The 25,618-nt window shown below is 44.7% G+C and overlaps 1 protein-coding gene across 1 annotated transcript in view; it reads left to right on the top strand.

Moving 5' to 3' along the window:
• snrkb (SNF related kinase b) overlaps window positions 1-23,904 on the top strand; it is a 96,359-nt gene extending 72,455 nt beyond the window's left edge. The window contains exons 4-6 of the mRNA XM_052028175.1: window positions 15,907-16,119; window positions 20,381-20,524; window positions 22,102-23,904. Coding sequence (XP_051884135.1) covers window positions 15,907-16,119; window positions 20,381-20,524; window positions 22,102-23,191 — 1,447 coding nt within the window. The 3' untranslated portion in view covers window positions 23,192-23,904. The remainder of the gene's footprint in view (window positions 1-15,906; window positions 16,120-20,380; window positions 20,525-22,101) is intronic.
• Window positions 23,905-25,618: the final 1,714 nt, after the last annotated feature.

Raw genomic sequence — 25,618 nt, 5'->3', positions numbered from 1 at the left:
TCTCCCTGTGACTGCGTGGGTTCAATCTCCCCGCCCCACCCCCTGCCACCACCCCAGATGCTCTGGTTTCCTCTCGCATCCTAAAGACTTGGAGGTTGGCAGGTTAATTAGCCACAGTAAGTTGTCCACAGCTTATGGGTGAATGGGGAAGAGTTGAGGGGAATGTATAGAGAAAAGGTTGCAGGGAAAATTAGTGTAGAGTGGGATTGTTGTATGAATTAGCAGAGTATCGATGAGTCGAAGCAGCTGTCTCCTATGCCACAATGAAATATCAAGGGGGAGAGTAAAAGCACTCTAGTTAACTCCTCTACTCTTTTTGCAAGAACTCTGCATCCACCCAAGAGAGCAGACAGGACCTTGGCTTTACGACTCCTTCAGTAGGCACTAATCCGTGTGACTCAGTGACAACTAATTAAAATAACTCTGGGATGAAGTTGCTGCCTTTTCATTGCTGACATGAATGGAAGGGGCGAAGGCTGATGTGCACGTCTGGACTTTGAGACTGAGTCAGGAATTGACTCCTCCTCATCTGACAGGCTGCTGTCTGAGGTACTTAAAGCACTTGGAAAGGGGCTTGAACCAGCCTGTAGCTCACCACAAGCTGCTCTTGATTCTTGCTTTCCCCTAGCTGCCACACCGAATGTGATTTTGAAAGCAAATCATGTGATGGGCTGATTAAACACCAGCTCCAGTCTCCTGAACTGCAGGAATGGTACAAGTGGCTTCCTGGCATTCAGACCATGAATCAGCCACATGGGAGCATTTGAATCATTATTGCGATTGCAGCTAGTTGATCGGCTTGGGGGAAACAGAGGAAGAAAGATAACAAAATGTGGACCCTGAGCAAACCATCTGAGGCCTTGAAAGGGGTAGATTTGTCAGTCTCAGCCCTCCACCAAAGGGCATGCATCATTCGTGTCTTGGCACAGTGTTTGAGTTGTCCTGTACCTGTGAATCAAGGTGGAAATATAATGGTAGAACTATGGAGAGTGGGGGGGGGGGTGGGGGGGGGGGAGTGGAATTGTTCTAAGATTGAGCCAGTTTGTGTTTGATGGGCCAAATGGCTGCCTCCTGTGCCGTGATCATTGAGTGATCCAGAGGTAGTGTTTGATGTGCTGGTGTTACAGGCATAAAACTTAATGCTGCCTGGTTCTCGAGGCCCCACAGTTCAGCAGCTGAGTCTCGGGGGTTACATTCCAATGCATCACAGTGCTAAGCCTGTGACAGGCAGGATACACTCTTCACTGCTTCCTGTTATTGGTGTCTTGAGGCTGCTGGGGCTTGAAGGGGAAATGAATCCGTGAGTTTCCTCCCAACAGTGTCAATGGAGTAAGTGGCCTTGAATATTAATCCTGCATAAATCTTCCTACCTCAAAGGCAGTGTCACAACATACTATTTTCCAGCAAGCATAGCTGTCATGCCTGGGTGTCGGGTTTAAATTACTGGGATGCTCGTTTACAGAAAAGTGTAGCAATTCTCCCCACTGTGCTGCCCAGGAGTGATCCCTCGACCAACGTTAATACAACACATTATTTGGTTATTGTCTGACTGTTCTTGGGATCTTTCTGTGCTTGAGAGACCTCATTTCCTTGCATTGCAACAGTAAGCTAGCTTTGAATGTGTTAATTTTCTACAACACTTGGGGACTACCTGTGATCTGTAATTTATCCCCCCCCCACCCTCACTCCTGGACTGTAGCGCTACAGTACACACTGCCACTTGGTTACTAAGCTTGTTTTAGCCTTAAATCCTTTCAGTTTTTGGTGTTGGTCATACTCATTCCGACTCCTCCTCCCCACATCCAGGTCCCTACCAGGACCCTCCACCTGTGCTCCAAGAGTACTTCCGTAACCTGATGTAATTCTTCCCTCCAATTACAAGAACTTTTCTTCGTAACAGAAGTTGTAAATCAGAGGGCAATAGGTTTAGGGTGAGGAGTTAGAGGGGAATCTGAGAATTTTTTTCAGCTCAAGGGTGAACGCACTGCCTGAGATGGTGGAAGCAGAAACTCTCGCAACATTAATGTAGTATTTGGACAAAATCTTGAATTGCAACACGTAGAAGGCTACAGAAAAACCTCTGGTAAATGGGATGAGTACTTGATAGTCAGCATGGATATGATGGGCAAAAGAGCCTACTTCTGTGCTCTATGACTCTTGGAAAGCAGCCTGTTTGATTGGCACCCCATCCACCACCCTCCATCCATTCATTCCCTCCGTCCCCCATCGATGCATCATAGCTACTGCGCATGGCATCCATACAATGTATTGCAACCACATGTCACCTTCCAAAACTGTGAGAGTTAGGGACTGGTGTAGGGTTTGAGGGCTGAGAGGATTGAGACACTGGGGACTTTGGGAAGGGTGGGATGGAATGTCTGAGGAGAAGGGAATGGAGGAACTGCAGAGAATGGGTGGTGTGACGGAGATCAAAGAGGAGGAGTGACGGGGAAGAGACCTTGGGAGTCCCACTACCTCAAACATTGTCACTTAGATATTGTTCTTTACTGGATCAGGGCTCTAGAACACCGATGGCAATGCAGAAACACATTCACCAGGCAAACTGCAAGAAGGTGACTCACTGCCAGCTTCTCAAGGGTGTTAAAGAATGGGCAATAACTGCCGGGCTTGCCAGCAATGCCCACGAACCATGGATGAGTAGATGAAGTGATGTAACCTGCAAATGAAATCCAGATGAAGGGCCTCGACCTGAAACATTGACTGACCATTTCCCTCCATAGATGCTGCCTGACCCGCTGGGTTCCTCCAGCGCTTTGCGTGTTGCTCCAGATGCCAGCATCTGCATTCTCGCGTGTCTGACATAACCTATACTCTTTTTCAAATCATACACAGATGTTATTGACCTTCTGTGCTGAAATCTGACATTACACTGTACATACACTGCTGTTTACCTGCAGAGTTAAAAGACATTTAGACAGGTACATGGATAGGAAAGGTTTGGAGGGATATGGGTCAAACGCAGGCAAATGGGACTAACTCAGGTAAGCACCTTGGTCAGCATGGACAAGTTGTGCTGAAGGGTCTGTTTCTGAGCTGTATTACACTCTGCCTCTAATTTGATGCATCTTTGGGCCATATTCTCTAAACCCATCACTCACCATTTATTGTTTTAATAGGTTCTCTCTTCTCCTGAGTCACTACAATGAGTAGGTCGCTTCAATTTTAGTAGCATGGCGATTGAACTATTTAACACAAATCCATGCATTGAATCAAAGTCACTGGCAGAGTCCTAGGTGAAGGGGCTATTTCGAGATAGCTTTCCCCTTTAAGAGGCTTTCGCAGGAGCTAGATCATTGATGTTGATAATGGGAAACGGTGGCCTGACGGTGAATAAAATCAGTCTTGCAGGAATAGCAAGGATGGGAAAAACCTACTTTATTGTCTGAGTGTTATGGAAATGCGATAAAAACATCAAAGGGGTCACTGATTCATCCTTACTCACTTGATGACTAAGACATCCTGTGTAGTTAAGACTGCAATATTCAAGAGGATTTTATATAAGGCTAGGTGCTTGTAGCAGTGTGAGACCCAAGAGCTTGCATTAGAGGGGAATAACTCTGAGACAGTTTATTTTCAAAGGAATCCGATTGAGATCTTGAAGGTGTAATGGAATTTCAAAGCTGCAGAGGGTCTGTATGAAACATTGCAGCAGCATGAAAGGTAACCAGAACTGTGACTGAACTGCAGTAATGAACAGGGAATTGAAAAGAGTACAGCAGATCAACTCTGTGCAGTTGTCCTTCAGAATGACCTCCTCATTCCTGGTGCTGTGGTACCATCAATTCCTGGTGCTATGTATTACTCCATCAATTGCCCCAGAATTTATGGCAAAGTTGAGGATCTGTCACTTGTGATGTGCTGCTCATTGACACCTTAAAGTACATTGCGATCTAGATGCTTGTCCTTGGTAGAGATCATTGTATGGTGAGCCTTTGCTCTCGCCTTTGAAGTCCTTTATGATGGTCTTCATAGTTCTTGTACTTTGCGAACTCTGGGAGAGAAGCTCTTGGTCCTCATTTTTTTTTAAAAGCATTGTAGAGACATCATTCACCATTGATCTGTAAGAAACTGGCCTGCAAAGCTCGAGAGGGCTCTGTGGTCTCCCTTTTCCTAAAGCAGTCTTGAATTGGGCGCTTCTCACAGCAGATCCATGACATTCAGTTGTAGTGATCCTGGCAAGCACCTAATCATATTGAAGAATTCTCAAACTAGGAAGTAATTTAATCTTTTTAAGCATTTTTGTAGAAAGCAAAAATAAGGATAGGCAGGCACATGAAATTAAAGTAGATTAAATATTATTCTGATAGTACAACAATCCACATAGACAAACAGTTTTCAGAGATAGGGAGGTTATTCAACATTAAAAATCTTGACCACCTAATTCAATGAGATTAATCATACTCGGTGCTTTTTATTCCAAGGATATGTGTAAAAGTTACCAATTCTGTACCTTTAACTTCAACAGTATTCTCTGTGAAGGAGCAGGCTATCACTGCCAACAGCTTCTGAATTTCTGTGTTTAACTGTGCACTGTAAAGCAGACAGCAAGTTTTTGCAATGACAGTTTGTCATCATTACCACAGCAAAATGCAGGGCACTGAAGATAGGTTGACACTTGACAAAAAAAGTTCCATTGTTGCAGACATCAGAATCAGGTTTATTATCACTGTCGTGTATGATGTGAAATTTGTTGTTTTGTGGCAGCAGTACAGTGCAAGACATAAAAAACTATTAATTACAAATTATGTGAATAGTGCAAAACAAAAAGGAACAATGAGGTAGTGTTCATGGACTGTTCAGAAATCTGATGACAGAGGGGAAGAAGCTATTCCTGAATCATTGAGTGTGGGTCTTCAGGCTCCTGTACCTCCTCTCTGACATGATTAAAGGGGTATAGTAATTGTTGGGCCCTTTGATGTCCTGTTCTACAAAGTGTATGGCTGATTTTGAACTCCATTCCCCTAGTCTGAAAATATCAGAAGCTGGCTTACAAATGTTTGTTCTGATATTTTTAATTAAAGTTGGGGAAATCCATTCTTGACTAATATTAGTATGATCGCAATTCAAAACATGTATACACTTTGGGATTGATGATGTGATGCTGCTACTTTTCCATTCACTAGGGTGTTAATCTGAATCACTCAATAAGTAAGGAGTCCTTCAGATTTCAGATGCGACTGCCAACCCTCAGACTTCGGAACTTGAGTTATTAATGAAACTATAATAAAATTAAAACCAGTTTTCTAAAATGACAGTGATTTTCCCATTTGAGAAGCAGTTACATAAGGGTGTACCCAAGGTGTGCCAGTGTTAGGAATGGGTGCCTTCAAGGTTACGTGTAGTAAAGGTGCACTGTGCGAAAGAAAAACTCAGAGGAAATGGCCTTGAATTTTTCTGCTGTGTCCTCCCTGACCTATCATCACACTTTGAATATGCTGTAGAGAACGTGTCACAATTTAATGTAAATTAACATTCTCATTGTAATTGGGCAAGGAAACTGTCTGCCACTGCAGATCAAATCCATTTTTATTCCCGTGATAGATCATATAATGGGACCTTGTGCAGATGTTTTCCTTTGTGCCCTTCCAGCAGATATAATTTCTTCCATAAACTGAGGGAAACCTATTAAATTCAGCAGAAGCTTCCACTCTCAGCCAGGTCTGAAAATCTTATTGATATTCAATGGTTTGTGCATTCTACAAGCAATGCCAATCCAGATCGAGCTGTTTTGAGAGACTCCAACCTGAAACGTACAAATGTCAGTGAGTTATTAGTCTCTTTTATAAGGATATGATTGAAGTTTTTTGACATATTGACTTAAACACAGTTTTTATGTTTCTTTGCAGAAGAAACCCAATGCATTAAATTTCCCAGTCAGCAGAAACTTTACCTTATGACTACACCTGAGCTCTCATTTTCAATAAGAGCATGCACCTATTAGGCATTGAACTCAACTGCTATTAAAAACCCTTATTATGAAATCCATGAATTATCTAACTTATTCAGGTTTGTAACGTATTGGCCATTTACAGCTCAGAGGCCCCATATTCAACATCGAGTCTGTGTCGAGTTAGTCAACCTCAGCTAAAGTGCAGAAGGGTGAGCACAGGAATGTTGTCTATTGCCCACCTGCCTTAGTTGATTCAACTATTTTTGTTGAGCCAGGAGGTTGTGGGTTCAGGCCCAAATCTAGAATTCGCATAGAATTACTTAGAAATTGTGATGCTGAAGAGGACCTGGCATGTGGCAGTGTAAAAAAAAAATTGATGTTATCAATGGATTTGAATGTATGCATCATAGAGTAGGAGTGTCCTAGGATGGTTGGAATCAAGTAAAGGACTACAGTAAAAATGTTTTACTTTTATTTATTCCTTAAGAACTATTAACTTTTAATTTAAAATTTTTAAAAATTATTTATTAAAAAAAATACAGCCACTACTGTTTATCCTTGAGTGTCAATCCTTTTCCCAAGTGCTTGCTTCTGTTTTCATTTCCCTTCCTTCCAACCATCTGCTTCAGCCTTTATCACTGTGCAGAAAATAGCTTCTCCTCTCCTAAATCTCTTGTGTTTAATCATATGCTTACACTGCTAATTCCACGCCACTGAAAGGTGGCTGTTTTATTCTGTTCCATTCTTTCATGACCTTCTGACACCTCTATTAATTCAGTTCATAACTTCCCTTCCCCTGTGAGAAAACATTTAGTTTTCATATTTACACTGCACAATACCCAGCAGCATTCTAATGAATCTGCACAATGCTGCTTCTTGACGTCTCCTCAATGTCCTGGAGCCCAAAACTGCATGCTACTCCAACTGTGGTCCAGCTCAATCATGTATTACAGCTTTTGTATTCCATAGAATGTGCAATTGGTCTGGAACTCTGCAGCTCAAGTGCAACTCTCCCCTAGATGTTGGGCTCGTACTTAACTTGAGCAGACCATCAAGTGGAAATTTTCTGAATAATGTGACTTCCAGCCTGGTTTTCTAGGAACCATGTGATGTGTCTTGCCCACAGAACTGCATTGACAGCCGGCTAAGCCATAACCCAGGCTTAGCTGACTGTCAAACAGTAAGAATGTTGTTTATGGCTCTAATATTTGGAGACATTCAAAAACTATTCAAAATTAATCATGCTTTTAAAACCTTTTTACTATTGTCAATAATAATTTAAACATTATTTATGAAAAATTGTTTTTAAGGGAGCAATTTTATTTTAACTCACTTTCAACCATCCTTGGAATCTACCCTTTACTCCAAATTTCTGGTTTATACTTTCTAACTACCCAATAGCACCAATTTTATATGCAGCTCCTTATCCCCCAACCCCACCTATAATGTCCTCTGGTAACCTTCAGTCTGAAAGTCCCTGTCCATTGCACTCCTCCCCCCACCCCCAATTCACCATACCAGTCACCACCACTAGGAGCACTTTCTTATTGCAATCTACGTTGACAGCTTGTAATTAACTTCTGATATTCTGCATATTTAATGTTAATATCTTGATTAAAAGATACATGAAAACATAATTGGATAAATTCACGGTGTGAGGGTTTTGCCTCTGGCTAATATTTAGCTCCATAGCTGACATCAATACCGCATTGCAGTTTGTGGGATCTTGCTTTGCACAAATTGTCTTGTGTCTTCCCTGTACCACCTGAAGTGCTTCAGTGGGTGTAAAACATTTTAAATGCATGCCTTTCCTTCTCTTTGTTCTTTGTTATTTAGTCGGTCTAGCTGGAAGGTGAGAGTAAAAGTAAGATCTAGATCAGCATTGTTCCTTTCAACAGTTGTTAACACCTGTTCGCTGGGCACCGCACCGGAAGCTGCCTGAGCTCTGCACCAGGGTTGGGGAGGACCTTCCACTGAAATGACAGCAGCAATGAGTGAGCTGTTTGGTTCCACTAACCCACACAGGATGTTCTTCACTTAATTGTGACCGCAGGCTGCTGTTAGATCAGCTCTTTATAGAACAAGTCCCCTTATCAGCTACTGTCAGGGCAGACCAAAGAGGGCATAATGAACAATATCTTTTTGGGATTGTGGTTACAGTATATGCAGTACTGAATTCAGTTTACTTTGCTTGCAATGGCTTATTATTGATCATTCCCAATGCGTTTTGCATTGGATGAGGGGTGCAGTGCTCAATTGTTTTAATCCATTGGAGGCACTAATACAGTTTGGAGCATTTTGAAGCAATAGTGCTGTTGCAAAAAAACACTTTGCAATGCCGCAGCAAGTTGTTCTTGGTGTTGGATGCTTGGCTGGGTTCAACCTAACCTCATGCTTGGGCTGAGTGTTGCTGTCCTCATGAGCAGCTTTCTCGGATCTCATTTTCAAACAATTCATTATCAGTGTGGCAGGGTGAGAAGAGGATTGAATCGCCTACCTCACCTGAGCCAGGCCCACTGAAGGGAGCAGCGAGTGGGGTGGGGAGCTGTGGGTTGCCAGCAGGAGTCTCCCAGGCTTGGGATATCAGGCAACTCTGCCCTTGTGTCATAGCCTCCTGTCCGCAAGACTTGGGCAGCCCCTGAATGTAGATAGAGCAGCAGGTATTTGGATTTCCCTGCTTTCTCTCCAATACACAGTCAATCTGTCTTTGAGTCTTGTTGGGATGCTGTCCCACTGGGGCCAGTTGGGTCTTTTCCTGTCCTGGGGGGCGGTGGTAGGGCCGGTATGGGTCCTGTCCTATCCTAGCTGTGGGCTGGTGGGATTCTTGTCCTATCCTGATGGAGGGAGGAGAAAGGGGACAGGGGGAATCCTGTCCCAGATTGGCTGAGGGGCTGTTGTCCTCTGGCATCTCAGCAAAGTGTCTGACCTTCCCGTGTGGATTCAATACTGAGCATCGTGGTCATGTCTTCATTGCATCTTGTGTGTGTTTTGATGCTCATAGGAGTGAGTGCCCCCCTCTCCCTCAAACCTTACCTCGCTCTTCCTGGGGATTGCCAGAGCAAATGCTTCATCTTTTCTTGTGCCTTCCTTGATACCAGTGAGCAAAGCACCGACCCAAACCCAAGAGCTCCCCAGTCTGTGAACATGAAAGCACGAGCCACATCTTAGATATGGAGCAAGTACCATCAAACATCAGAATGGAAAAAAATTAGAGAAGGACTCAAAGTTCATGAATAACACCAGGCCACTGCAACAATAGAGTCATACAGCCCAGAAACAGGCCTTTCAGCCCATCTAGTCCATGCCGATCATCGAGCACCCTCCTACACTAATCCCATTTTATTCTTCCCACATTCTTGTCAACTTCCCTTGCGCCTCCCCCCGATTCTACCAGTAACCTACACACTGGGGCAACTTACAGTGGCCAATTAACCTACCAACTTGCATGTCTTTGCAATGTGGAAGAAAACTCTCACAGTCACGGAGGACATGCAGACTTCACGCAGACAGTACCAGGGATCAGGATTGAACCCACGGTCACGAACCGTGAGGCAGTGGCTCTACGAGTGGTGCCACTGTACCACCCAACCAGTGGAAAACGAAACACAAATGTATTATTACTTTCCATTACATGGTTTGGGGTTATACTGTACATTAGAGCTGTCTAAATATTTATCATTAGTTTAAATGTATTTGAACAAATTTGCTTTTGCATGGGTGAGGTTGCTGTGGCAGCTGTTGTATTTCATCAGGTTATAACTTAACTAGAGATTGTACTGCATTTAATCACTGAGCATTTGCACATATATGAGATTGTGCGCTTGCAACATGAGTGTCCAATCACTGATTCGAGGAAGGAGTGTGGTGTAGAAGCTGGAGAATCTGTATCCCCTCTCGGCCCAGCTACCTCTGCTGAGTGCTACACTGTGTGGGCACTTTCTATTCAGCTCCCAATGTAGGGGAGACGACAAACCAGATTCCAAATTGACAAGAGTTGAGATCTAAAGAAGCAGAGGAAAAGTAATTGGTGAAAATAAAAAAATCACTTTTTAAAAGATGTCTGGAGTTGTAGAGGAAGCATCTTGCATGTGGTAGGAGACCAAGGGAAAACACACATAGCCTGAGAGACTGCATCACACCGGTGGTTGAAGATCTGCTGTCGGCACTTACTTCAGTCAGTGTTTGAGGGCTGCTGTGCATTCTTAGCTCCTGATTCCATCGTTGCTTCTCGACAGGTGCCACAGGCAGCTGTGGTGAAATGTTGTTGGCACTGTATCCCTGGTGCTGGCTGTGGCTATTGATGTGCATCTTATTCGGTTTCTGTCCGCACACAATGTGAGGAGCTGTGGGAATGGCACTGAGGTGAGGGAACGTGAGAATCATTCAACGGGAATGTGATGGAGCACAATGGAATGATCCCCGGGGCCTGTGTCTTGTATTCCGTACACTGTCGGTTGCCACCTCAAGGCACAATTTTTATTCCAGTGTCTTGTATATAAACACTGACAGTTTTTCTAATCCTTTCCTCAATGTGACATGGTAAATGGGTTGTCCTGGGAATTTGAGGTGTTTGAGTCTGACTCCACTATTTGTTGTTTATCTTCACTGTGGTTATCAGGAAGAAGGAGGGATGTTTGCACAATTTTATTAAGCAGCAGTACTGAAGGTTTATGAAAGCAAATTAGATCTGCTTAATGTACAGATCAGCCAGATCACTTTGAATGGGGGAGCAGACTCTGGGTTTGGAGTGACCTACCCTGTTCCTATGGGTATGATGTGCTTCTGCACAGATAAGAGAGTTAAAGGAAGAGCTTGACCTGAACTATGTTCAAGCTCTCCATTGGTGCCCAGGTGATGGGTGGGGTCTGCTTCAGCCCATGGGCACCTTCAATAGCTGGCCACCTGCCTGCAAAGTGACGGACAGCAGACAAAGATCTCAAAGCAGGCAGAAAATAAATCATGTTCAAAATCCATAATTTTATCAGTAAATAAACTAAACTGTACTCTTTTTATAATTTTGACGTCACCAATACTTGCTGGTGTGGGCGGTGAGTTGGTGGATGTATTATTCTCTTTCAAAGAACATTCCATCCCTTGAGAAATTTCACTGAACTGTGAAGAGATTGTCTGTGTTCTGTCATTGAAAGAGACACAAGGTCATTGGGAGTTTCAGCCTTGACCATCTTCAGTCGTTAATTTAGATGAACTCAGATATTCTGATCTTCTTGAGTAATCTGTGTCCTCGTTGGACAGGATGTAGCAATCGGTTGGGATCACGCCGTTTCCGTATGGGATTCAAGCCAACTCCCCACTCCTCCAGAGGAACCCTAGACCTGAGCAGGCAGAGGTGTGGTCAATTCCCAGCATGTGATTGCCAATTAGCAGATCTTTTGGGCAGTTTAGGAATCACAAGGTATATACAACACTTCTCCTTGGATCGTATCAATGAGTCTATGTCGTGCTGCCTGTAAACAGAAGTCTCAAAGAAATTGTGAGGTGGGGATGGAAGGATTTCAACTGTGAGCCTTTTGCAGTCCTGGATTATGTTAGGAAAAGTCCTGCTTCTCGTCTGATCATTTTCCATTGCACAGCATTCACTGTGTTGCATAATCCCAGCTCATCTGGTTAAACCTGCATGTTTGTGTAGGTTGATCACAGAGGGTTTCAGCACAGAGATTGCTGAATATTGAATGTGCTGTGTGCAACAAGCTTGTACATCCTGATTCTTCCTCACGGTCCCGCCCAGGCCAACGTCACTGTCCGCCCGCCCGCCCCACATGCTGGGGCCAGTTGCAACATGCTCACGGTACCCTGACTGAAATCGCTACATTGCACAGCTATGTGTTGGCCTTGGCCCTGCGGCACAGACATCTGTGAGGTGGAGCCTATGTACTAGAGACGCGTGCAGATAATCTGAAAGGGTTCTGAATCATTTATTTGGAAAGGACCAGAGAAATTCTCCTCGTGTCCTGCTCAATATATATATTCAGTAGCCAAGAAACCAATGGTCTTTTATAGCATTATTGTCTATGGGACCTCGCTGTGCGCAAAGTGGTTGTCATATTTACCTGCATTACAGGTAATGACCACCTTTTGTTGGGTTGAAAGCCTATTCTACCACGGTATCTGGACTAGTATCTGGAGCCCGGACTATTGTTCGGAAAACATGAGTTCGAATCCCACCACAGCAGCAGCAGAATTTAAATTGGTATAATTAAATAAACCTCTATTGCCAAAGCCAGTATGAGAAATAGTGACCACAGAACTGTCAGATTGTTGCAAAAACACAATTGCCTCTCTAAATTCCTTTCCGGGATGGAAAACCTGTGCTCTGTCTTATCTGCGGCTCTAGGACCACAGCAATGACACACAACTGCCTGCTCAGTTCAGGGACAGTTAAGGACGGACAATAACTGCTCGTCTTGCCATCCACTCCCACATCCCAAGAATGGATAGTAACAAAACTATTTGGGATTAACCCAAGAATGTGAAGGGGACCAGTAAATGACAAGGGAAAAAGGATTGCACTTGGTGGATATTTTTGTGCTTTCATTCTAATTGTGAATTCTTCATCTATTTCCCATGTACGTCGATATTCCCAGCACAATATCATAATGTGAGAATGAGATTGCTGGTGGGAGGCAATCAGCATTGGACTTTTGAGACCAGGCAGCCCAGCCCATGCAGTTAAGTTAATTCCTTGCCCTTCGCCCTTGTGTTTCCTATTGCTGGTTTTTCCTGTTTTAATTTCATGGGCCAAGAGGTTTTTAAATCACAGTATTTAAATCTGATAGCATCAGCATTTGGATAAACATGGAAGTTGATGGCAGTATTGATCTTTGAACCATGAAGCTCCCTGCCATCCACAAAACCACAGAAAAAGACCCAAAGTGTGGGCTCAAGGTTTCTGCTCTTCTGACTTTTATGCACAAAACTGATAAAGCAAAGGACTCGCATCACAGGAGTACCTTTCAGTGATGACACATCATCCCAAAGAGCTTTCCAGTGTAGTCATTGTTGAAAATCTGACAGGCAATTGTCATACAGCAAACCCCCACAAGCAGCAATGTGCTGATCTCATCTCGTGCCTTGCAATATAGGAGCCCATTCAGCCCATTGAGTCTATGCTAGCTCTAAGAATTATCCTGTCAATCCCGTTCCTCCACTTACTTCCCTATTACCTCTCACATGCCCATGAACTGCCTCCTGACTCTCCTACCTGGGGGTAATTTACAGCGGCCAATTAACCTACTGGCCAGCAAGTTTTTGGGATTTGGGAGGAAACCAGAGCGCTTGTGAGAAACCTGCATGGATAGAACCAGAGGCCAAGAGGCTGGGTCACTGGAGCTGTGACGTAGCAGCACTACCTGCTGCACTGTTGTACCCTCCAATCTGTCCAGTGATTTTGGTTAGGCACTTTAATATGTCCTCTAGAAGGTGGGACGTCCAACAGCAGAGTGTTCTCTCGACGCTGCACTGGCGGCACAGTCAGGAACGTGTGTCCAAGTTCCTGGAATTACTCCTGAACTCGCTACCAGCTGAACCCCAGGCAATGTTGTAAGAAGTTAGCGTTTCCACGACGGTTACTGGGTATTCAACAGTTACTGAAGTAGGTGGGACAAATACCAACTTTTCTGAAGAAGCAGGAAGCAAAATGATGAAGGGTTTAGACTGTCCTTCAGTGTTCCTGAGACAAATCAAAACTAACTGGGTGGATGGGCCCCTGTGTGTCACTGAGGGCCTGGTGTTCACATCTGAAGTTTGTTCTTCTGTGTGTCCACTCGAGCAAGTCCAGCTGCTGGCACTGCACATCAGCAAATGGAAACTGCAGTCAAAAGGTCAATATTTAATGATTGCCAACTGTAAACCTTACAACACCACTAATTCACCGGCTGACTTATTAACCCTCAGAGATGCATCGAACAATTTCCAGCACTGTCCGAAATGCACACTGTGTCAATGAGTTAACACCAGGACATCTGTCAAAGCTCTTAAAAGCCTTACAAAACTGTATTTCTGCATAAGTGACAGACAACATTTTCTTCATTGTTGAGATCCACAGGGAATACTTGAAACATATTATTGTTCTCAGAACAAGATTAATGTAAAAAAAAGTAATGTAAGATCCCTTATTCCATTGATGTGCGCAAGTATATAACATTTCTGCATCTGTATAAGATGCCCCTCCACATTACTGAGTGTGATGCTATCCTATGTATTGTTAAACTGTTTCCATTACTCCTATTTAATACATTATGACATTGCATAGCCCATTTCCATCTTGTATGATACATTCAATATTGTACAATGAGAGGGCAGTGGTTAAATTTCAGGGGTTATAATTCTGTGATGATGGACACCAGTGTAATGTCGTGCATGTGCATGCTTGTGGGTCTGAAGTTCCAATTGCTCGGCACAACGTGAATCTGTTGGTTTTATTAATGGTGAGGGTGAATGGGTAGAATTTGCAATGCTGCTTTGATACTGAGATCAAGATTTGCCCCCCCCCCCACCAAAGCTTTGTCTTGCCTCACATGCGGTTGGAAGTGAGAGGGTATTAAATGTGCCCATCATTCCTTAATTGTGCAAATAATTTGGTTTGCACCAAGATGAAATTCGATGTGCTTAATTCTGATACTAAGGACAGAATTAGGGGAACTGCAGGGAGGGCAGTCAATATGCTTGGTGAGCAGAAGGGCCTATTTCCATGCTCTTTGGCTCTATGATTCTGGGACTGTGGGCACTGGGATCCAGGAAATGGGTAGTTTTGTTCTTTCATGCTGTTAGATAGAGTCTCACCTGCTTCAGGATTGCTGCTGTTACTTTTGCTTTGCTCTTTATTTTGAAGGCTCTGCCCTCCTTTTGAGATTCTCCCCACGACACTGTTTATGAGGATCTTCCTTGAAGTGGAACAGGAGGCTGTAAAGTGCCTCTCCTGTCTTTACAATTATTTATCGCAGCAGGAACCTAGGAAGCTATGCTTAAAAAGGTGGCACCAGGGAAGATCAAGGCCCCTGACAGCTGTCAAACATTGAGTTCTATTTCCTCTGAAGAGCTTTCCCCTGTTTATCTGTGGAGCTGCTGAGTTGGGGGGCTTTCTGTTATGTGGGTGATATTTTTAGAAATGCTGATCAGATGCACAGTTGGTAAGGTTGCACCTGGATCAAGTTATAGTGTGATCACTTGTGCACCCAGACACCCCCCCCCCCCCCCCATCTCCAAGCTGCTCCACATTTTAGAGGGTGTTAAGTGTGGAATAGCAATCTGGCAACAGCCCTGTCATTTACTAGATGTCCTCAGAACCTTCGCTGCACCTTCACCTGGATCCGGGGGCTCACAAAGCAGTTGTCCTTTCGTGGCAAAAGCCCCTGAAATTATTGTGTGTTTTGTTTCTATAAAACATTTACTTATGGCAGAGGATCAGCTGAAGAGATGGGTTGGGTACAGTTGTGGCTTGCAGTCAGTTCCTGAATCTGCAGCCTCTTTACAGCAGGACTACACAGTGCAGGCTTTCAACCCATTCCATTGAACTGGAGTTGAATCTTTGGGAGGGTGTGGGGATAAGCTTGAGTCAGGGTGCACTGAATACAGATAACCATTAGTGGCGCAGCTGGTAGAGCTGCTGTCTCACAGCTCCAGTGACCCAGGATCAGTCCTGACCTCTCGTGCTGTCTGTGTGGAGTTTGCACGTTCTCCCTGAAACTGCGTGGATATCATCTGAGTGCATCAGTTTACTCCCACTTACCCAAGACTGTGAGGGTTGGTGGGTTAATTGCCCACCGTAAACTGTCCCTAGTCTATAGGTGAGTGGTGGAATCTGGGGGGAGTTGGAGTTGTGGGGAGAATAGCCTATGGGGAAGGTTAAACAGATTGCTCTGTGAGCTGGCATGGACTTGATGGGCCGGAATAGCCGCCTCCTACGTTGTAAGGAAATATGGAGCATCGTGGTAGTCTTCTGCTGGTAAAGTTTTGGTTTGTTATCTGTGTTGTTACAGTTTGATCTCCAGGATGTTGCAGAGGGAGCCGAGGAAGCGAGCATCTCTGGAAGAGATCGAAGGCCATCCGTGGCTTCAAGGCATTGACCCTTCACCAGCCAAGAAACTGAGCCTGCCCCTCACATCCTACAAGAGCCTCTCTGAGGAAGAACACGAAATCATTATCCAGGCCATGGAGTGCGGCAACATTGCGCACCGGGAGCTGATACAGGAGTGAGTGCATCAAATCCTTTACTTCCTTGCAGGCATCTGTGTGGGGAGTGTTTATAACTGAAGGGAAATAGTTTAGAATGTGCCCTATCCCAAATGGATGGAAGTTTCCCGTTGAACAGAGCCTGCCACTTGAGCAGTTTCCTGAGCGTGATGCATGCATTCTTTGACCTTTCACAGGTGAAGATTTACAGGAAACTTCCTCCTGGTTAAATCTTCGTCTGTGATGTTTTGCCAGCATTGCTGTTTTTCCCTTCGCTGTACACCCACTTCTGACAGACCTTGTAGCAGCCTGTCTGCTCGGGTGGACCTGGAGCACTACCGACTTCAGCACCTGACCAAGTTCCGTGGAAGTGCTCCCATTGGACTGACGGGAGTGAGGGGCTGCAGTCCGAAGCCTGGGATTCTACTGGGGCTGAGACTTTCTGCCTTCTCTGTTTGGGATGCAGGCAAATATTTCCTTTGTGACACTGAGCAGACCTATTTGTTCCCTAATGTAGCATGTAATGTACCATGGCAAGGTTGGGAGCAAGGCTCCAGGGCAGTCGGACTGAGAGCTTTATAATGAGGTTGTCGTGTCATTATTGCTAATATATTCCTAAATATGACACTGAAGTGAAATTGCTCATTTTAGGATTAATGAAGCCTTCAGCTGATGGGCCATTGAGATAACTGTTCAACGAGTTTCTCTCATTTAAGGAGTGAATGTGTGTTAATCTGCTCCTTGGTTAGATGATGATGCCTAATTTTCAAAATAAAGGGGAGCATAAAGGAAACTGGTGGGGCATTTTGGATTGGGCTGACCATTTCAATGAGGTAAATGCTTTAGGCTATAAATGGGAGGAAGCAGGGTGTATCTTTCTCAGTGGTCAGATGTGGGTGTCTTGTGGGGCCTTCAGGTGACCCTGAGAGTACTCTTATTTAAATTGATTGTTTTTGTGTTATGTGTGAGTTGGGAGGAAATTTGCACGGAGCACTCTGGAAAGTGTTCCCTGCTGCTTGAATTGTGGTGATTAAGCTGCTGAATGTACATCTGCATCGATTGAAAGACATCACTATCAGAAACAGTAAGGGATTGCTAATGTCAGATCAACTCTTGGGCCGTATCAGCTGCTGTAACAGTAGTTCCATTTTGTAGCTCTGAAGCTATAGTCAAGCACTCCTGTTAACTTCTCACTGTGATATCATCCCTTTTAGGGAAAGAGAAAGCCAAGATTTATTTCTGATTCATTATTCTCCTTACCCTGAAATCATGACCTTGTCATTTAATCTTTACTAGATATTGCACCAGAAGAGAGGATGATATCATAGCTAATTTTAGCTCATGATGCCACCTGGTGCTCCCAGAGAGGACTGCATGGCTAAACTGAAGCAATGCCCAGAGATCATCTTCAGAAAATAGATAATACCACATTGTAACATAGGAATGTGTTATTCATTGTTATTGCCATCAAGTAAGATCATGGCTGATGTTCTCCCTCCATTCCATTTCTCCCCCTGATCTCCAAACCCTTGTTGGCCAAAAACCTATTGATCTTGGTTTTGAATTTACCCAGTGACGGAGCTCTGAGGTCCTCGGCTCTCTGAGGTTTGGACTTCCAAAGGTCCACATACTCTGATCCATAGAACAATACAGGCCCTTCAGCCCACCATGTTGTGCTGACCTTCAAACCACGCCTGAGACTATCTAACCCATTCCTCCCACATATCCCCTTATTTTAAATTCCTCCATATGCTTATCTAACAATCCATTACTTTAAAACCATGCCCTCTTGTATTGAGCATTGGTGCCCTGGGAAAGAGGCGCTGGCTGTCTACTCTATCTATTCCTCTTAACATTTTGTACACCTCTATCATGTCTCCCCTCATCCTCCTTCTCTCCAAAGAGTAAAGCCCTAGCTCCAGCATCCTGGTAAATCTCCTCTGCACCCTAACAACCCATAAGCTTTCTTAACTACCCTCTCCACCTGTGAGGCAACTTTCAGTGATCTGTGGATATGAACCCCCAGATCCCTCTGCTCCTCCACACTACCCAGAATCCTGCCATTAACCTTGTACTCCGCCTTGGAGCTTGTCCTTCCAAAGTGTACCACCTCACACTTCTCCGGATTGAACTCCATCTGCCACTTGTCAGCCCAGCTCTGCATCCTATCAATATCCCTCTGCAATCTTTGACAGTCCTCCACACTATCCACAACACCACCGACCTTTGTGTCGTCTGCAAACCTGCTAACCCACCCTTTTACCCCCTCATCCAAGTCATTAATAAATATCACGAAAAGTAGAGGTCCCAGAACCGATCCTTGTGGGACACCACTAGTCACAGCCCTCCAATCTGAATGCACTTCCTCCACCACAACCCTTTGCTTTCTACAGGCAAGCCAATTCTGAATCGACACGGCCAAGCCTCCCTGGATCCCGTGCTCTCTGGCCTTCTGAAGAAGCCTACCATGAGGAACCTTGTCAAACGCCTTACTAAAATCCATGTAGACCACATCTACTGCACTTCCCTCATCAATCTGCCTGGTCACCTCCTCAAAGAATCCTATCAGGCTTGTGAGACGTGATCTTCCCTTCACAAAGCCATGCTGGCTGTCCCTAATCAGTCCATGAGTCTCTAAATGCTGATAGATCCTATCCCTAAAGATCATTTCCAACAGCTTGCCCACCACAGACATAAGGCTCACTGGTCTGTAATACCCTGGACTATCCCTACTACCTTCTTTGAATAAGGGGACAACATTTGCCACCCTCCAATCCTCCGGTACCATTCCTGTGGACAAGGAGGACTCAAAGATCCTAGCCAACGATTCAGCAATCTCCTCCCTTGCCTATCGATGACATTTCTGCCAGTCTCAGTCTAATGGTTAATACCCTACCCTGATGTTGGTGTGCTGTGAAGTATTAATATTTAAAAATGAGTGTCCCCTATGTTAACAATGCTTCATTGATGTAGATATCTCCCTGCTTCTGCAGTTCGTTTCTCAGGGTAAGGGTAGGTGTGGCTTTGTGCTGGAAGTGTAGTGTGACTGACGTTGTCTGCCGCAGTCCTGCTCTTACCTCCCATTACAGCAGAAAATGCCTTCCAAGCTGCCGCCCCCTCTGGAGTCCACCTCTCCAGCCTCGCCCTTGCTGATCCCTGGCTGACCATACAAAATTCTGCTGTTTGCAAACCCAAACCCATCCTCAAGTCCTGTTTCTGCAGGGCTTTCTGCAGCAGTACCCTGCAGATGGTCCAGGTCATGCACGAGTGAATGTGCATTACAAGAGGGGCATCAGTCAGGCTTCTGAGGTACAGTGGGCCCTGAAGGAGAGGCGTAGGTTGTGCAATTAGACCCTAATTTTCCATGGTATTGTATTTTTTTTTTGTTGTTGAAATTGAGAAGAGTGAAGCTCAGAAACCCAGCCCACTTCGGTATTGCTACTGCAAGTATGCAGGAAGTCCTCTTGATGTGCCGTGTGGAGTCGGGTCCAGTATTTCTTTAAGTCAAAAGGATAAAAGACAATAGGTCTTATTACCTGGACAGTAAGAAGGTTCATGAGAGCCAGTGATGCATATCAAGTGTTAGATAATGTCAGGCTTTGATTTTAATAAGCCTAATGATTGGAAAGGAAGGCTAGAACTGAGCAATTTCCGCAGTTTAATCAGGTCTTAATTTCAGGAAGAGGACTAACATCTGCAGAGACAGAGACAGAGGTTGAGGAATCTGAGGCTAAAATGTCAGAGGATGGAGATTGTTTGTGTGTGGTTGAACTACTTGTGTGGGAAGATAAAATTGCAGTTAAATTTATCTGTACAGACCAGTTTCCCCTAATGTATTTTAAAGAATGTGGTTCTTGGCATGTTGGTGCACATGATAAATCCTTGCATATTGTGCATCTTTTGTTTTGAGAAGCTGATTTCAGGGGGCATTTTAAAAGTGACAATGTGCTGGGAGACTACTGTTTCTCGCTGACCCATCTGCCAGGCTTCCTTCCCTGAAAATAGATCAGTGAACCTTTTTAAGGTTTTGTGACATGCCTACCACTTCCATCAACACGCATGTATTGGACTGGAATTTGTGATGTGCCAGTGTGGGATCGGAACTATTAGTCTTTGAACGTAACTGATGCATCCACTTAATAAACAAATCTGTTGACCTGGTGTGGATCTTTTTCTAAAGAAGAATCAAAGTTCTCAATGGGAGCAAGGGCGAGATCAAGTTCCTGTTCTCTTTGGCCATTTTGCCCAGTAGTTATGCGATTTTTCTTTGCTTTGTTGCAGGGCTCTGGAAGCTGACAAGTACAATCACGTCACAGCCAGCTACTTCCTGCTGGCAGAGCGGATACTGAGAGAGAAGCAGGAGAAACAGACGCAGAGTCGGAACCTTAATCTGGACTACAACTGGTCCTCCCATGTACCGTGCAGGTAACGCAGATTTCACAGAGCAAATCCTTCATTAGCAGCTGAAACATCTGTGCACTTGGATTAAAATCTGCAATGTGTTTATTATTCTGCTGGGTCTCGGGGCTAACCAATATTTTACCAATATTGTTATCCTGTTAGGAGGCAAATAAGAACTAATGAGATCAGGAGTTGACATTTAGCCCTTAGAGCCTGTTATACCATTCAGTAAGGTCATTGGCCGAGCTATGACCTGACTCCACATACTTGCCTTTCTCCCCAAGTCCCTTTGCTCAACAAAAAAACAAATCAATCACAGACTGATGCAGTCAGTTTCCTCCTTGTGGACCATAGAGTCATACAGCCCAGAAACCAGCCCTTCAGCCCATCATATATGTCCAAACTAATCCCATTTACCAGCCCCTGGTCTGTAGCCTACAATGCCTTGGTGATTCAAGTGCTCATCCACTGCTGCTTAAATGTTGAGGTACCTGGCTCCCTAGTTAAGCAACTTGGCCCAAGGAGCCAGACTCCCTCCGTGAAGTGGAAGCATTCTGTCTAGGGGGGCAGTGCTGTTGTTTACCGTCACACCTCAAGAACCCTTCTACAGCGTAAATCTAGGTTCCTGTTGAATTGCAGATAACTCAGTTGCTTCTCTAACCGGTCTTGGTGTTCTGATGTAGGACTTATCCACACATAAGAAAACTGTGTTCTTTTCAAACCTCCCAGTTCATATATCCACCAATGCAGCAGAACTAGATCCAGGTTGCCTGGCTTTTATCATTGTGTGGCTCACAGAACATGGCTTGGATAACCCTAACTAGGGTAAGTCCAAGTATCCATGTTGATGTTTGGGAGTTCTATCATTTCTTCAAACCTGGAGCCTAGCTCTCTGATCATACAATGCTGAACACGTCAGCAAGGGTGCATTACTTGATGCCAGTGTACATCTCTGCGATGATAAGTGTTTCCAATCCAGATGCAATTATCAAACTAACCAATAATAAAAATCATTAGCTTGAGTGAACTAAACGGCCGCAGTCACATTTGATCTCTAAACCTATGAGATTTGTCACTTATCCAAGGTAGTTGGAAACCAAGAGCTGGTGGAATGCCTGTTCTTTCACCAAGCCACTTGGGTTGGAATTTAAGCCAAGCAGAGTGCTGTGAGAATCATATGAAATAAAATGGCCAATCTCAGCTACGTTACCAATAGACATTGATCAATACCAGAGTTCAGCTGCAAATAAACATACAGATGGTTGTTGAATGTAGAGAGGCATTGGGTATTGGAGGTATTTGCCTGACCTTTAAGGACTGGGGAATGTTTCTCCACAAGGCTGAAGGTGAGATAAGTTTATCTCGCACTGTTGGTATCCTAAATGGAAAAGGTTTCCGTTCCCCATTGCAGGCAAGCTCACTGATTGAACTACCAAATTTAACCAAACTGGAAACACTATTACAGACGAGGGAAATACTTCTCCTTGTTAAGTGTTCTGGTTGAAGTGTTTCAGGTACGACGTATTTCATTGGGTGCATGACTTGTACTACTGTATTATTTACATTAAATCATCTCAGATGATGTTCTCTCTCTCTTTCAGGCCATCTCTGTCAGCGCCAGTTGGTAGCTTTGGAGATACCACTGACAGCAGCCCCTTGGGTGAAATACACAATGGGTTTTCGATAAAGCACTCTGCAAACTCAAAGGGACCTGCAAAATGCCTGGAAGCCGCGCAAAAGGACGCGGAAAAGACCAAGACCAGTAACGCAAAAGATATTGTGAAACTCGCAAGTAGCGCGGAAGACGGCCCATCGCCGATGAGAATCCTCCTCCGATCTTCGCTGGAAACGTCTGTCATGCCAAAGAATGTGTCTGTCCTTCAGCAGATAAGTGAAGAAGATGAAGAGGAGGAGGAGGATCAAGTGGAGGTCAAGACCGCACCGCGGCTGAGTGTGAAGGAAGCTCCGTGCAGCAGTGTTGGTCATGAGGCTAACAGCATTGTCATGTCGGGATGTCCCAAGAAGGGCAGCAAACAGGGCGCTGGCAGCAAACAGGGTGCTGGCAGCAAACTGTTTCATGAGATGTGGAACTGTCAGCGTACGGGCGAGGTTAGGAGCTCCTCGGTGGAAGTCAGAGGTTCAGTGGGACCGCTCTGTTGCAGCAGATGGGCCGGGAAATCCGAGCAGCTTTCACATTACTTTGGAAACAGGCCTATCAACCTGATGAACGAAAGCAACAACAACAGCACCAGCAAAGGTGTCCTCAGAGCACCAGTCCACGTCACCGACATCAGCATCGAGAAGCCACCCCCTTGCCCACGTCCTCACCGATGTCCGGCCGCCCTAGATGGCAAAGTCGCCGGACCCACTGTGCCCACGCAGCCCAACACTGACTTAGCAAAGGGAAAACTGCAGTCGCTCAAGAAATGTGAAGGCACAGGTCTGGAAAGTCCAAAGCACTTGATCGATCAAATTGCTGAGAACAGTGGGCTATCAAATGACAGTGCGTGCTTTGACAGTAGTGCAGACCCTGTGAATAAATTTGACACTGCCCGGTCAAAAAATGTAAATATCAGGGACAGGATACTGCAGATCCCACTCTGTGAGAAAGCCCTTTCCTTTAAGATAAAGCCAAACTCGAAAGAGAATCTCCTCTCTTTTGGACAGTTCAACTGTTGTCATGTAATTTAGTTGTTTTTTAAATTATATAGTGTGTGTGTGTGTGTCTGTGTGTGTGTGCGTGCGGGTGTGTGTCTGCACACATGCTGGTTGTAAATATGTATCATCTTTTGCAGAAAAGGGTGGCACTGAGGTAAAGGGTTTGGAAAGGAAGAGGTTGCTTCTGGCTGTGCCCTCCCTGAGGGTAGTCTCACCTTGCTGTGGAGGCCAGGGTGTGCACTGTGCATGACTCCCCATCTGTTACGGGGTGGAGACAGTCATGTACAGCACACACCTGGACTCGCGTTGAGGGTCTGGGCTCCCCACCCAAAGCGTGAAGATGGAATATCAGCTCTTTTAATTCTAACTAAATAACGGGTATAAGCTAAATACAATTTGGTGCTTCTGTCTGGGTTGTAACAAGGTGCAAAGCGAGTCTCTGTATTTTATAATGTATTTTAGAACATCTGACTTGTGGAAACCATCCTACCATATTGGGACCCAACTGGATAGTTATGTGGTGTTTGTATGCTTTAGGCACAGACCCAGGGTCCCACCTTACACTTCCAGATTTGTTCACCGTTAGTTGATGAAGAGTTGTTGTTTGCGAGATCTACTCGTGTATGTTCTATAACAATGCACAGAAGCCATCTGCTGCCCTGGGGCAGACAGCTGAAGTGTGTGCATATTAAGTGTACCTCTTTCATTGTCACCTTTGTATTAAAAAAACCCTAGTGTGTTTGCAGAATAATTTTCATGGGTCTGTTTTGTTACTGTACACTAAGTGATGTTCTTTATCTTCAAGAGCACATTGCATACTAACCCCTCATCCTGACACCAGTTAGCTCTGGAAGTTGACACAATCGATGAGGTTAACTATGAAATAACCATTTTGCCAAATGTTTATAATAATATACAACGTTATCATATCTATGGCTTCCCTTCAAAACAATGTTTAGGTAAGTATGTAACATACTGTGAGAAAATGAGTTCTCTCCTATTACCCTTGCAGGAGCCTACACACCAAGAGCACTTGTCCACTGCACAAGATCCTCAAGTACTCAGAAGAAGTAATTAAAAAATGAAATATTTAGCACCATAAGTTTTATAAAGTAACGTTGCGGGTTCTCTCATGTCCACCTGAGAGGACGGAAGAAAGCTTAGTTTAATGTTGTGCCTGAAAGGTGATCCCTTTGACAACACAGTACTCCTTCAGCACCACCCCATAGTATCCACCCAGAGCTTGTGCTCTATGCACATTTCGTACTTTCACATATTATGTAGCAACATATAAGGCAGCCATCCAGCCCATCAAGTCTGTGTTGGCTCTCAAAGCAACCTATTAATCCCATTCTCCCAGTAATTTTTCTGTAACTCTCTCACATGCCCATCAACTCCCTCTAAATCTCCAGTCAATGGGTGTTCACCCTGGCCAATTGACCTGTCAACCAGCAGATCTTTGGGGTACGGGTGGAAACAGGTGCACTTGAGGAAGCCCACGCAGTTAGAGGGAGAATTTGTAAGCTCCACACTGACAGCACTGCAAGTCAGAATTGAAACGTGGTAGCTGGAGCTCTGAGCCTGCTGCACTACCCACTGTTGCCCACTCCAGGGTCCGGAGCGGAATGTGAACCACAGCTTTATGGGACACAGGTGGCAGAGCTTTGCCTGACCTCCAGCTTTGAACAAGGGAGGAAGGCTGCAGGTGAGTTGGAATAGATAGCAGAGGTAATGTATACCTGGATGAGAGTTCCAGTAGCTGACGAGGTGAGGCAGGTACAGAACAAGTGTAGAACTAGACAGTCTCTCCAATGACATGGAAATGTGATTGGAAGCTCACCTTGAAGCCAAATATGATACCAAGTGTGCATAGGGTCTGGTTCAGTCTCAGAAAGTGCCAAGGGAGCAGATTATAGCCATTGGCTTGGAACCAAAGCTTGTGGTGGGCAGAAAAGAGAGAAGCCTACCAGTATTCAGTAGGGCAAAAGCAGTCTGACAAATTGGAGGTAGTGGTGGAGTTGCAGGGGAAGATTGAGAGGAAAATGTGCGAGCCATTAATTACATGCAGAAACTGATTCCGCGTTCCTGGATGGTGGTGGGGAAGCCACCGTGACAATGAGAAATAGGATGCTTCAGGAAGACCAGAAAGGCCGCTTGCAGGTGCAGGAAGAGAAGCCAAAACTGATGATTCCCTGACTCTACACTTGGATAGAAGTGCTGTAACTTACTACTGGGCCTTCAGAGAGGACACTTGCTCAACTTGTTATCCATTGCCCTCCAGAGTTTCTGCAGTTGCATTTACTATCCCTGCTGAATCAGACACTTCAGTGCAATTCTGAAGGGGTGCTGCCTTGTTGTTGCCCTGCAAACATTGATTAGATTGCTGCAGTTGTCCACTGCAGACTTGGGATTCAGCATGGCTTACTGCTGAGTTCTTTAAGTGCTGCTGGTGGGAGATGC

This window comes from Pristis pectinata, chromosome 13 (assembly GCF_009764475.1).
Source record: "Pristis pectinata isolate sPriPec2 chromosome 13, sPriPec2.1.pri, whole genome shotgun sequence".
Classification (NCBI taxonomy): domain Eukaryota; kingdom Metazoa; phylum Chordata; class Chondrichthyes; order Rhinopristiformes; family Pristidae; genus Pristis; species Pristis pectinata.
This window is presented reverse-complemented; position numbering and strand designations above follow the sequence as displayed.